General features: G+C 50.2%; 1 protein-coding gene across 1 annotated transcript; it reads left to right on the forward strand.

Moving 5' to 3' along the window:
• The first annotated feature begins 4,050 nt into the window (after nt 1–4,050).
• On the forward strand, nt 4,051–13,513 carry LOC120897292 (putative uncharacterized protein DDB_G0268364). Its single transcript, XM_040302051.1, has 3 exons — nt 4,051–4,689; nt 10,833–11,095; nt 11,184–13,513. The coding sequence occupies exons 1-3, from the start codon at nt 4,672–4,674 to the stop codon at nt 12,958–12,960; spliced, it is 2,058 nt and encodes a 685-aa protein (XP_040157985.1). The 5' UTR covers nt 4,051–4,671; the 3' UTR covers nt 12,961–13,513.
• Nucleotides 13,514–13,753: the final 240 nt, after the last annotated feature.

Genomic DNA, 13,753 nt, shown 5'->3' on the forward strand with positions numbered 1-13,753 from the left:
CCAACAAATGATGAGATGGTTGTTTTTTCTTTCAATGTTTCGGGATGTTGAAGCAGCACACGTGAAGCAGCACACGTGAAGCAGCACTTAAGCGTGAAGGAATTAATAGGATGTCCCACGAAATAAAGCTCGTACAGGCGCTGCGGTAGTGGTGTTTGCTGGCACAACAATCGTTACACGCACATCGTCAGCATGACTGACCAGCGTGATTTCGGCGTTACGTGTGTGGCGGGAGCTGCAGCGTGATGCATTTCGCACGCAAGCTCCGTGGTGCGTTGATCCCGGCCAGAGCAGCAGGGCATCATTAAGGGCGGAAATAGACGCGGGAACAGTGCTAAAGGTCATCGCTGGATTATGTTGGTAATCTTCTTGGATCTTCGGCAAAGCTTGAGAAGACGTGCAGGATTTTAACAGAGTTGCCAAGAGTAAGCTACTTTCGACATACATGCATGTGTTGGCTAAGAATCGTCCCGATGATATTTCAATTTTTGTAAATTAATGAGTTCTTCTTGGATAGAGAGAAGATGCAATGCTGTGTGCATAGTTATTGTAGGCCTTATACAATGCTCCGATTGCACATGGAAATTACTTGGAGCTAAACTTAAGTTCCTCATACGTACACCGAACAAAAAAAAAGCGTCCAGAGTTTTACGTAAAGCGAAAGAATGCCCGGTTTTTCTGCTTAAAGACACCAACCCGTTCGCCAGGGTTCAGGGTCTCCGGAGGGAAGCCGTCGTAACCGCCAGCGAAGAAGCAATGCACACCGAAAAGGGTAAACATCATGCGTGCGGCGGCTCATTCTTGTTGGGTTAAAACTAACGGACGTACGGGGTGAACCTCATGCACTGCAGCTCAGCCAAACATCAAAACAGCTGTACGTGCACCAAACGCGGTACACCCTTACTGCCCGGAACAACGGGTAAACATGTCTGCTGGCAACAAACGCATATTTAAGTTTAGTGAGTTTATGTCGTCTTGCTCACAATCTCGGTAGATTGCAACCTGTAGACAGTGCCACAGTGAGTGAGTTGGGTTTGCGAAAGCTAGCTAAGGGCAAGTGAATTGTGCATCAGATCGTTTAGCAGCAGTGATCAGAGATGAAGGGCCGCCGGTTCCTTCAGCTGCTTCCAGTGCTGGCACTCTATGCCAGCAGTTGCCTCCCGCACAGTGTGTCCGCCCAGTTCGGCATGGGACCTTCGCCGCTGCTCAGCCTGGAGGATTACGATTCGGACGAGATGATCCCGCTGGTGCGGCAGGTGCGTGTACCCGAGCCAAGCAGCTACGCGCGATCGCAGCCAAGCGCGAGAATGCTACCATCGGTCGAGTCTTTCCCCATCACGGACGATGTGCTCAAGCAGCTGCGGTCGCTTTTGATCGTAACGCCGGAGAATAAAATTACCAAACTAAAGCTACCACGCAAGAGTGCAGCGAAAACGACGGTAAAGCACACTGCCACCGTTACTACCCCGACCGTGCCCACCAGCTCGACGATGTCGACTGTGTCGACTACGAGCGCACGGCCTGCGATGACCTCGACCGCCAGCCTGCCCGATTCGCGAGAAGTCGGCAAGAAGTGGTTCCCGCTGCTGCTGCAGGAAGCGATCGATAACATCCTGCAGAAGAACACGTCCGAGCTGGACGAGCTGGACGAGCTGGTCGATCAGATCGCATCCGGCAGTCGGGTGCACCGGCAGGAGGTGTATGAGGAACCGCCCGCGTCCTACCGCAATGCGTACGAGCAGCCCAGTGCGGGCGAAAGTGACACCGCTGGATCGCTGGATCTTCCCGCGGTCAATCTGGAGCAGTTCAGTGCCGGTGTGCCGTATGTGGTGAACATCTTCAACAACACGCAGATCGGCTACATCGTGATGCAGGTGGCGAATGATTCGGAAATTCGGGTAGAGCCTCCGGAAGATGCCCCCGAAAGCGTCACCGTCAGCTTCGATGTGGAGCGAAAGACGAGACGGACCGTGCCGGATACGAACGAAGAGTACGATTACAACCTGTTGCCTTCCTCGAACAGTTTGCCCCATCAGCTGTCCAAGTCGGCGTACAAAGAATCCCCAACCGTACAGTACATGCACAAATCAAAGCCTCCGGTACCACTGCCCGCTAGGGCGCCCGCGGTCGAGCCACCGTTTTTCAACCTTCTCAACACACCCGACAACGAACCGGTCCGGTACCGGGTGCTGCTACGCAACAACGACGCCCAGCCGGACAAGATCAACGTGCGGCTGCCACTTCCGGGCCAGATGCTAAGCTCGCCAGTGAAGCTGCTCACCGGCGACCGTCACCCAGCGAACCAGCCGCACGGGAAACCGCCCATACCGAAGCGGACACCGCTGTACCAGGAGCAGCAGCCCACGGTGCTGAGAAGTCGCCTGCCAGCCGCCGACACTGTGGTCGAGTCGTTCGAGTCCCGGCCAGCCGCCCGGCGACTGACGAACGGGCGCGTTGTGCGTAAGTATGATTACGAAAGCTCGGAAGGCGAGCTTCCGAGCGAAGACCAAACCGACCTCACCCTACCGGCCACTAACACCGTTACACAGCGGACAGCCAAAATTTTGTCCAGTGGTAAGCACGACCGCCCGACAACGACCGCTGTCCACCGTACCACGCCGGAACCGTACTCGGAGGCGCAGAAGTACAACATTGGCCGCACGTTCGGATCGACCGATGCGCAGCAGGACGGAGACAGCGAGCGCGGCCAGCCCACTACGGCGCGGTCCGCCACGAGCGCCGACAGCTCCAACCTGGCCGACCTGCCGGGCGATGACGTGCTGTTTAATCAGACGCCCGAGAACAGGATGGTAAGGGCGGGCCAGGATTCGGTGGTGGATGCGTACCGCAGGAAGCGGAAGGAAGAGCGGCCGCTGAAGCGATCGATCCCGACGAGCGACGGCGCACTGAACGAGCTGTTCGGGCAGGGAAAGGGACGAAGGCGGTGGGGTTCCAGGCTGCTCAGTTCCGAGGAGTCCGAGGAGGATAGGTCCTAAAGGCCGGGTAGGACGTGGTGCGACGTGTAAATAAAGACTGCCATAGACGTTTAGTAGGGAGCTTTAGTGAGCATTAGTGTGTTAAGGGGGTGTTGCTGTTGGAATGAATTATGCAAAAGTTAATTGTTTTATACATTAAAAAAATAACGATATTAGTAAAACGCGTTCTCATTGCAATTGTTGATCTACCAGTGCCTGTGTGAAAAGGGATTTAATATGAAACATTTAGAGCGTCAAAAGCGTGTTTCGTAGTGTCACTTAAGCCTGCCCACAATCTATCATCTAATTGCACCAGCAGGCATCAAAAGCTTCCTCCTAATGGCTCATCACTGGCTCGTATGCAATGATCTGCACGGCATAAAGCGCTAAGTAAGTATGTTGACATGAAAAGGCACAACAAGTGTCGTAAGTGTGTTGTGTCGAATTCATTAATCTTATTACGCCCGTTTTTGTGCCGTCGTTCGAGCGACTATCAACGATCTGGCCACACTGGGCACACCGGGATCCAGAATAGAGCACCCGACCGTACACACCGTCCACGGGGTCCACCGTTTGGGCGACAGTTTTGTGAAGAAATCGGCGGCTCGGTGGCTCACAATCGACACCTCAGACACGTGATGGCGTGACTAATGCTCTGCCAAGTGACGAACCGAAACGAACTCATCTTCCCCCTCCCCCTCCCCCCAAAACAGAGAAGGAAGCAAAAAAACAGCTCCATAAAGCAACAAACAACCAACCCGATCTAAGCTTGCCGTGGAAAAGCGTGTATCTCATCGCAGTCCCCTTCCGAGGTCCCGGAGGCGCCACGCCAACGAAACGGTTCCAAAAACCATGAAGAGGAAACACTTGAACTCACCATCTCCTTCCCGACCCCACTCTCGCCGACGACGACGACGACGCTCGGCAGTCTCGCAGCGGTGGCAGCGAAAGGCCCCCACTGGAGAGTAACCCTTTCCACTCGACCAAACCAAACGACCGCTTGGCTTGGCACCCGTTTGCGAAGGCTTCTGGCTCCAAACCCGCCGACCGTGCGCCGCGAGTGAACGACGCTATGAAAACCGTGCCAAACGGCGCGCAATTCGTTTAGACGCAACCGAGCGGCCGAGGCGTAAGTGCGTGCGCATCGTTTGGCTCTGGGCTCCGCCATCTCCGTATCTGTATATTCTCCGGACAGCAGCACAGAACCACACACACGGGCTGTGGTTTCTGGGTGTTTTGGGGGTCCTCGTGGTTGTGCTTGTGTGTAAAGCAGTTTCCGTGTTGTTTGCCCGGTATTATGCCGTTCGCTCGCCAGTTTGTGATAAAATGTGCATTTTAATAACGTTTTAAAAGAGGAAACGGTTCAGCTCACGGTTAGCCTTACCGGGGGAAGGAACGTGTAAAAAAAACATCATACCCCTCCTTTTGCGAGTGTTTTTCGCTGGTGTTTCGTACAGCCCGTGGCAAAAGGGGAAGTAAAATAATATAAACACAGTGGTACAACAATAACACCAAGTCGAGCACGAAAGTGCCCGGAAAACCCCCCCTCGGTGAACAAATAGTGTTGCATGCCTGCAGTGCAGTTCCGGTGCGTTACCAACGAGAAAGCAACCCCCTTTCAGAGCTTGTGGTGTGGTGCGGAGTGTGAAGCACCGGAGTTGTCCAGAACGTGTGAGACGAACGATACCGTGCCAACATGAGGTGGCAAATTGTGGTACGTAGAAGGAGGTTTTTTACTCGTTTTTATTAATATCTTGGAAGAAATGGAGCGAAGTGTGTGTCTTGCTTGAGTTTAAACAATTTCAACGAATGAACGAATTGCTCGAAGCAAATCGTCTTTAGGAGTCGAATTACTTCAATTTCCTGTCCAATTGGAAAATGAAATTTAAATGCCGCTAATGGGTTTATAAGCGTGTGATGCTAGAGAGAGAGAGAGAGACCTTTGATATTGCCGCCAATTCGAATTGCGACCCATTACTGGCACCATTTATTTGCATCCTCACGTTTGGCTTTTCACGCTTTTCACGAACGATCATTCGCTTCCTCTTCTTCTTCTTCCTCTTATTATTTCTCCTGCTTCAAAATACATCCATTTCCGTTACGGTGGAGCCTTGAGGCTTGCGAGTTCAGGGTTTACGTTTGATGCGTCTCAGCATTGAAACTCCCCACTTTTTAGTGTCAAAGACTTGAATGCGCTGAAGACGATGCTCTCTCACTTTAAAGAACGTAAATCGTGTTTTTTTTTTCAAAAACATGCGTTTTGGTGTTGCAAAAATTTGAATTGTTTGTTTGTTTGGCTCGCAAAAACAGAACGGTGTTAATCACGGCGTCAGCCGAGGGCTTTTAAGATGTGGGAAAATGTGTACAGCACAGCGCACCGGTGTAGGTGTGCACAATAAGTAATTAGCAAAGAGTGGTGACATAAATTAGCTAACTATGCGGTGAGAGGATCAAAACCCTTCCTAAAGCGTTCTTATTTAATTCTGCAACATCATTTCTGCCCGCTCGGGAAGCTCCTCTTCAGAGGAGGGAACAATTTCTATGGAAGTGACCTTACTGAGGGAAACGATGATTGCTAATGTAAATCGTGTATCGTATTTGTTGCTTTTTAAAATGCTTCTCCATTATTTTTGACACACGGAAATACAATTCAAACATTCGTCGAGTTGCTTTGCAGTTTTCCTTGAGCTTTTGCGAACAAATAAGTTTTGCAATTGTTGGGGTTTTTTTTTTTGTAACAAAAAGCGAAACATTTACCGTGTGATTTCATCCAGTATGTGTCTCACAACGTTGCATAATCCAATTTTTTCAAACACAGCCGGGATATTAATGTGAGCGCATTAATATAGTCCGATTAGATTTGAATAAAATCATAAAGGAACGCGTTGAATAACGTGACGGCCACACAAAAGACCTACTTGAAGTGGTTCTTTCAGCAGCGACAAGCAGATTGAAGCGTGCCTTTCATCGTCTACACATAATTGACCGATTGGGTTGGGCTGTCGCACGCGCGCCCGATCAATTCCGCTTCCCCTAACTGGAAGAGGCACCATCCCGATCATGTTTTTTTTTTCTCTTCCTATGCATAATCCTATCGCCATCTACATCCTCCTTCTCATCGTCATTGGAGGCCCATTTGTACACACACACAGACACACTACTCGGCAACTCGCACTCGGAAAGATATTTGAATGATAAAAAGAAACCATTTCACATCTCTTTGTTTGTATGACCGGCTGTTGGAGTTACGGGGATTCCCCCCCCCTTGCTTTTTGCTGGCCGATCCTCTCCATCAGGTGGCGTATGCATAACGGAACCCTCCCGGTCCACTCGGTCGGCAGCGGTATTGTGCGCATCACACTTGCGCGCGCGCGCGCTCATCGGGACGGCGGCTTGCGTAATTGCAATCAGCTTCAGTGCCGACAGTACCGATCCTATCGGTCCGTCGGGTTCGTTGCGGTGGCTGCGGTGCGCTTTGGTGCTGTGCACCCCAAGGGGAAGAGGAGGGGGAGGAGGAAGCTGTGCAGATCTTCTGCCGTGTTTCAAATCGATCGATTACCGGTTTCGGTCTGCGGGACAAAACCATCTGGTACTGGCGCTGTGGGGAGATGTGTGGTGGCTTCCTGTAGCGATTAGCAGCAAAGTTGTGTATGCCTAATGATGATTTCGGAGGGTAAGGTTGAGGGGTCCAGTAGCACCGCACATCAGGCTGAAGAGGTAGCAATTGTTTGAAGCAGTTGTTGCAAAGTATTAAATTAATTGTACGCTCTTTACAAACGGCGTTAAAGGACTTTCAATCAATTCGAGGTTCGTTTCTTTGCTCTAATTCAGCTCTTTTTCCCCGTTTGCCCCGTAGACACGTGTTACGGGTTGGATTTTTAGCAATTCAGCATTTCTTTTATATCTTTTTTTTTGTCTTGTAATGTCATAGCCTCATGACTCATGAGCCTAACGAAATTTTGCATACACTTTCCCTCTCCCCCTGTTTCATTATCTTCGCTCATTTGCCTATTTGCCTCATCTTGGCGAGCCTTTGTCGGTTTTGCCGCCATCGCACCGCGGGTGATTTTTCTCTTTGTACATTTTCCAACACCACACCAGCGGCCACTGGTCGATGATGCGCAATCGCAGCATGCCGATGTTGTGCCACACGGAGCGGGATGAGCCTTAGGCCGTGGTTTAACTGCCCCGAAATACACGCAACCGTCCGAACATTTAAAACCCGATACGCTGGGGCTAAGGAAAGAGCGCAGGGAAGGCAAATAATAATTAAACAAAAAAATACTACATACACATACACACGGGTGCGAGGAATTTTACACTGCGAGCGACAGCGGTTTTCCAAGGCACGAAACTTGTGGGGTGGGATATTTTTCATATTTTCATGCTTGTGGAGCATTTTTTGTCTGTTTGATTCTTTGTGTGTTTGCTTTGCGCTGCGCGGCTCGAAGCGTGCTTGTGTCTTGGGGAAGATTATTATTTTTTTATTTTGTTAGCTTACTAGAGTGAAGAGATAGGAGGAGAGATTGAGAGAGAGAGAGAGACAGAGGAGCTGAAAAAGTGTACGAAAGAAACAATTAAATCGCGAGCTGCCGTAAGCGCGAATACTGGCATCGGGCAGCAATACCAAACATTGGTCGTTGGTGCCCGATTGTGAAACGCGGACGCACGCCGGTTGCAGGTTGTACCCCGCCGGTGGCTGCGTAATTTCGCGGGGTCACTCAGTCACTCGTTCAGTAGTGTGTGCGAGTGGCGCAGTGCTGCCGTAGCGGTTCGGGCGGAAGATGGCAAGATATTATGCTCGGTGTAGTTGCTTTTGGGGGTGGATTTTTTTGTTTGTTTGTTTGGTGGTTGGGCTCTTCGGGCCACAAGACAGCGAGTGAATGAGCAAGCGGAGCTAATTAGACGTATAATTATATGTCTTAACTCTTATGAATTCTCCGCTCTACCCTCTGGAAATACTCTTAATTTTCGCTGCAAAAGAAAAATGCGTTACACAGTTGTAAAGCATAGATTTCACTTTTCATGCAGCTAGAAAAGAGGCACAAGAAAATAAGCAAACGACAAACCCTTTCTATTAAAGGTGATGTACGAATATGGAATATGAAGAAAAGCGATAAGAAAAGGAATAAGTCATTGAAAATTATCGAAAAACGCTAAGATGCGTAGTAAAACAATGAAACGAAGAAAAAACAAAATTGCCTAAAAGGTATAAAATACAGATACAATTCAGTAGAAGAAATGAAAAAAAGGAAAACATATTCAAACAAAAAAGTAAAAACAAAATGGATTTAGTATGTTCAGTTTTCAAATATGTTCAATTAAATTATGAACAAAATAGAAACAATGCGATACAATCAATTGAATAACAATGAATAAATAACATGAACAATAAAAGACAAAACCAAAACATAGAAACTGGTGCTTATTTTCAAAGTCTCAAATTACAAATGATAAAAAAAATAAAAGATATTAAAAGAATAAGCAAAACCAACAAAGATCATATTAATCCAGTTTTCGACTCAATCTTGAACTCATTAAAAAGGGCAACCTAACTTATTTGGAAGCCACACAAGCTCCTTGTTTCTTCTTTCATCTCTAACGCATAACAACTCAACCAAGCTTAATTGCTCGTTACACCCGTTTTAGACCAGTGTTGTGCTACTAAACGAGTGTGTACCATACCATTTAGCGACTAATTAGACGATCGCATGTCTCTTTCCACACACACCACCGATTGCTTTCTTCGTCGCGTCGGCGTCGAATCCACAACTGCTACGACTGCGGGCCAGTGGGTAAGCCTAGGATGTTTCGCTACACCTTGAAGTTTGGCGATGACCTTGTCCTTAATTGTGGCCCTTGTTTTGGGGGCAGTCAGTCCTTCGATGGTCGATGCGGGCAGATTTGGCATTAACATGTACGGTCATACTTGACACGATGCTGCACGATGTAAAAGGTACAGCAGAATCAATTAAAGTTTAGCAAAATCATGGCACAACTCTCCATTTGCGCACCGGGAAACGGCACGCGGACACGGAGCGAATAAAAGTCGACGTTGCAACAACGCAGCGCAAAAAGATGATCCTCCACGATGATTGCCACATTGACCAGGTGGCGGTGTTTCATGTGCGAAAATGCCTGCTGCAGCGGGATGTTGTGCAACTGTGGGCCGCTGACGATGAAAATTCGTACAACGGGTGGGGGGGGGGGGGGGGGCGAAAGAAAGTTGCACCCCGGGTGAGAGCAGAAAAGAAGATGCGCCAAACAGGACCACTTTCATCTTGTTCAGCTGTACAATACCAGAGGCTGGCTGGATGGTTGTAAATATAAATTAGAAATGGCTCTAGCACATCGGCCCCGGTACCATACGCGCACGTCTTACAATCGCTCCAGGGCTGGAACGTTCGGATTGGAAAAACCGGCTTGTAACGGGGTCGGGGATCGTCCGAACCGCTTCCTGTTTGGCCACTTTTTGTGTGTCTTTTTGGACATGTGCGACTCGGTGCCCGATTGTGACTTAACACAAACGCGCGCGCGCGAAGGTCCTCTAAAAGCGTCCAAAACAGGTTCGCTGGACTGCTGCGGGGTGGATGAGGGTAAAGAGAGGGAAGTTTTCACGCCTTCTGAAAAATTTCCCCTTACCGGACCCCGAAGCCATCGCCATTGGATTATACAACCACGCTTGTAGCCGGCCCCGGTGCCGGTAGAATGTGTTAGATGTTTCACGAAGGCGGGCGAGCGAGTGAGAGGCCCAGCGCAAAGCAAAGATTCAATTTCTTTGGCTTCCAGCATGAAAGATGAAAGTTGTTCTTCGCTTGCGCAGTCGCCCGGGACTTAGGTGTGGCTTATCCACACACTCACTGTACCCTTCTTGATTGGCTTCGATTAAATAATCGCACTTATCGTCGGTGCACAGGAGCCTGTGCGATACGCTGGTAACGTTAGTGCTTATTTACATAATGCCTGATCGCACATGATCTTGCCGGGGCTGCCATCCCACTCACGCGAAAGAAAGCCCGACACCCGCCAGTTTGGTTTTATGCGGCCATGCTGACCCGACTACAAAGTGTGTAACACACTAAAACAACACTGCAAAAAAAGTGGCAAAATTCGCATACCGACGCACTTTCGCGGTCGCGATGTCGAGACGGGAGGAGGATGGCGTTGAAAACGGGAGCACAACGATTAAAAGCTCGTTTCGGTGAATTCGATAATTGCTCTAGTTTGGGGGGGGGGGGGGAGGTTATTCCTCCGTGTCCGTTTGTTCGGCGTTAGTGTGAGATGCCGATCACGCACGCGCAGGCGGTTCGTGAGGAAGTCGACCGGGCTAAACGAGCCGCGCCGAAGATAGTTTGGGCCGTGCGCGCGGGCACCAAGAAGAGGCTGCTGAAATGGTCGAAAATAGCCACTTTACGGTTAACAGCACGACCCGTGCTTCACATTATCGTGCATTGTGTGCGGATTTGGTGTTTTTGGTTTTTGCACTTTTGCACGATGCCTATTAAACACGCAGGAAGTGATCACTGTTTGCCGTGTTGTACGGGGCAATTTAGCATTCTGTTTTACTCGTGCGTGTTTTTTTCGTAAGCGATTTGCGCGATTATTGCATCGGCACGATAACGTGCTAGCACGGGGACGATGGGCGTGAAAGTGAACGAATAATCGCTTCCGAAAGTGTGAGTCTTGGCTGGTTTGGTGCGTGATGTGTGTCCGAAAATGTGGACGGAGCGGCTTATGCGAGGCATACAAAGAGCTTTAAGATGTTTTGTCTGTGAAGCTTTTTTTAAGAAACTCAACCAAACAATGCAAAAGATGTCAACTTAATGTTGTTTCCTGTTTTTGTTCCTCTTTCCCCAGTTGCTTCTAGTTTCAGTGGCGGTCGCTTCCGGCGAGAAGAAACTCGAGAAACGACCGACCAAAAAGGCTCACTCGGTAAAGCCGACCAAAACGCCCAAATCCATCCTCGAAGAGTTTACCGCTCTGCCGCCGGCCGATGTCGACTTCATCAAGGAGCTGGACCGTCAGTTCAAGGAGCATGGCGACAAGATCCGCATCAAGGTGGAGCGCAGCAATGGGACGGACGGCAAAAACATCAAGCGTACGATTGACGGTGAACTGGGGTAGGTTATCTGGAGGAGTCTTCCAACAGCTCCACTGTGATACTAAATGTGATCAAATTCTCTCATGTGTTTTGTTTCTTTTCGCCAGATACGGTCACTACAGCAATCAGGCCGATACGGGGTATCATTTTTCCAAGCCGAAATACATGATCTACCCCTACTCGCAGCATGACATACCGCCGGTTCGATCGACGCACAGCACCCACGAGACGGTGACGGACATTGAGATCACGCCCTCGCACAGCTACGAGCTGAAACCGATCGAGGAGGTGTACCAAGTCTATCCGACGCAGCAGTACTCGCACGAGCAGCAGCATCACCAGCATCACCAGCAGTACTATCAGCAGCACCATTCGGGCCAGCAGCCTAAGCAGCTGTTCCACCAGGAGGATGATTCGCCGGTGATTGTGCTGAAGATTCCTGGCCCTTCCAAGTACGCGGCACATCTGCAGGCACTGTTGCAGCAGTATCTGGAAATTCGGGCCGCCCAGCTGTACAAGGAGTTGGAAGAGCATGAATATCAGCAGCAACAGCAGTATGAACAACATCATCACCAGCAGCAGCAGCAGCAAGTACAACATCACTATGTGCAGGAGCAGGAGGTGCATGCTCACCATCACCACCAGCAACAGCAGCAGGAAGAGTTGCAGCAGCAGCAGCAACATCACGAGCATCACACGAAGACAAAGTACAGCCAGCCCGATCCGGTCTATCCAACCGAGATCGCCTACGTACCGATGATTCGCACGCATCAAAATACGTACGTCCCGCTGCCGGAGCAGTACTACGACGCTCCCAAAGCTCCGTCGCCCCGGCCTACCAAGCATCGGAAAACGACCGTCACGCCAACGCACGTAACGTTCCACAGTACGGCCGCGCCAGAGCCCGCCTATCACTACCAAACCTACCATCCAGAGCAGCACGCGCAAGTGCACGAGCAGCACGAGCAGGCGCACGCGCCCGAACATCAGCAGATCCAGTACCAGTACGTGGCGCAGCAGCCCAGCGGGCACGGGGCCGAACATGAGACGCAGTACGTGTACGAGAAGCCGATGGTAAACTTTGTCACTCCAGTGCCCGAGACGCCAACGCACGCACACACGCACGAAGAGGCGTACCACCAGCATCAGCATCACCGGCAGCATCAGCCACCGAAGAAGTATCCCAACTTTGCCGAGTACCACCATCACCATATGCCGCCGCAGCAGCAGGAGGAAGAGTATCTGCCCGAGCCGAAGCTGGTCGAGAACTATCCCAGCCACAAGCATACGCGCGTCATCTACAAAAGTCCCTCCCTGAAGACGGAACTTCAGCAGGAAGCATTACAGCACGAACACTACCATCATCAGCAGCAGCAGCAGCAGCAGCACCATGAAGACGTCCACCATCATCATCAACAGCAGCAGCATCAGCAGCAGTACATACTGCAGGAAGTGTACCCGTCGCAGGCGTCCTACTTCGAGGACAAATCGTTCGTGGAGTCGGTCGGTCCGCAGGCAACGACAGACCGGAGTGAAACGGCTTCGCCGCACTACAACACCGAGCAGGTGGTGGCGATCACGCAGAAACCCAAGCGGCTGTACAACTACCACGCCCACTCGTCCTCGTCCGGCCATCACGGGTCGGGATCGCGCGGCTCCCGGATGGCGGCCGGTGGCAGCCGCTCGCGAAGCGGCTCGAAAGCGTCGAGCAAACGGGATGCGGCCGGTTCGCCCGCACCCTACACCGAGGACGAGTTCCGCAAGGTGAACAAGATGGTGCAGCGCATGAAGAAGAAGAGCCGCACGACGCCGGCGGACGAGGGTGGAATGATGACGGCCACCGCAATGAGCCCCACTAGTCCGAGTCCGCGGATGGTCGCCTAGGTCGGTCCGTCTGGTTGTCCGACACCCGTTTAGCAGTTTAGTGAAGTTCTAGTGAAATACCCCCGCACGACCAGTGCTGGCGATGATGCACACGTGTAGGAATGCTTCTTTGGCAGGAGTGTGTTTTCAGCCTGTTTTTTGTATTTAAATTATTAATAGCAGCGTTTAGTAGCGTCGTATGTAGATGGAGGATCAATGGAGACGGTGGGATAGCAAAGTGCTCCAATTCAGATGATAGAATACAGGCATAGTGGAATTATAAAGCGCCTAAAGTCATGCAATCTGCACGACAAAGTTACCGTTGTAAGGAGGTACACTGTCATTTACATGTTGAAAAGGAACAAATGTATTTAGCGATGATCGATACAATTGGATTGTCAGGAGAGGAGTCTTAACATATGAAAAATGAGAACGAAAATGACACTTCAGACGTCTTGCGAGGAGGACAGGAAGGATAAGCTAAAGAAATGCATAACAGCAGTGTAACTATTAACTTGTAAATGATGAAACATACCAGTTATTAAATAAATCTATTGATTAGCGAAACATTAAACATAGCTGGTTATTTTTATTGTTTTATTTATGAACTCATATACCAAGTAGGTATGTGGCAAAGGCCAGCATCCCGCAGTTCTCTTTTGTTGGCCTGCTCACGATAGAGCTCGTCGATGTTACATGGTCCGGTCAACAATAATTCTCAAGGATGCTCGGCCCCTGGCTGCAGCCTCCCATCCATGTAGACATCTCCGACAGGTCTCGCTGCACCTGATCCAGCCATCGAGTTCGCTGTGCT

The sequence above is a fragment of the Anopheles arabiensis genome, chromosome 2, assembly GCF_016920715.1.
Source record: "Anopheles arabiensis isolate DONGOLA chromosome 2, AaraD3, whole genome shotgun sequence".
Lineage (NCBI taxonomy): Eukaryota > Metazoa > Arthropoda > Insecta > Diptera > Culicidae > Anopheles > Anopheles arabiensis.

Excerpts from the sequence above, each read along its gene's own strand:
- LOC120897292 (XM_040302051.1), top strand. Across the intron at positions 11,096-11,183 it reads ACGATTGACGGTGAACTGGG|ATACGGTCACTACAGCAATC; the intron begins GTAGGTTATCTG and ends TCTTTTCGCCAG.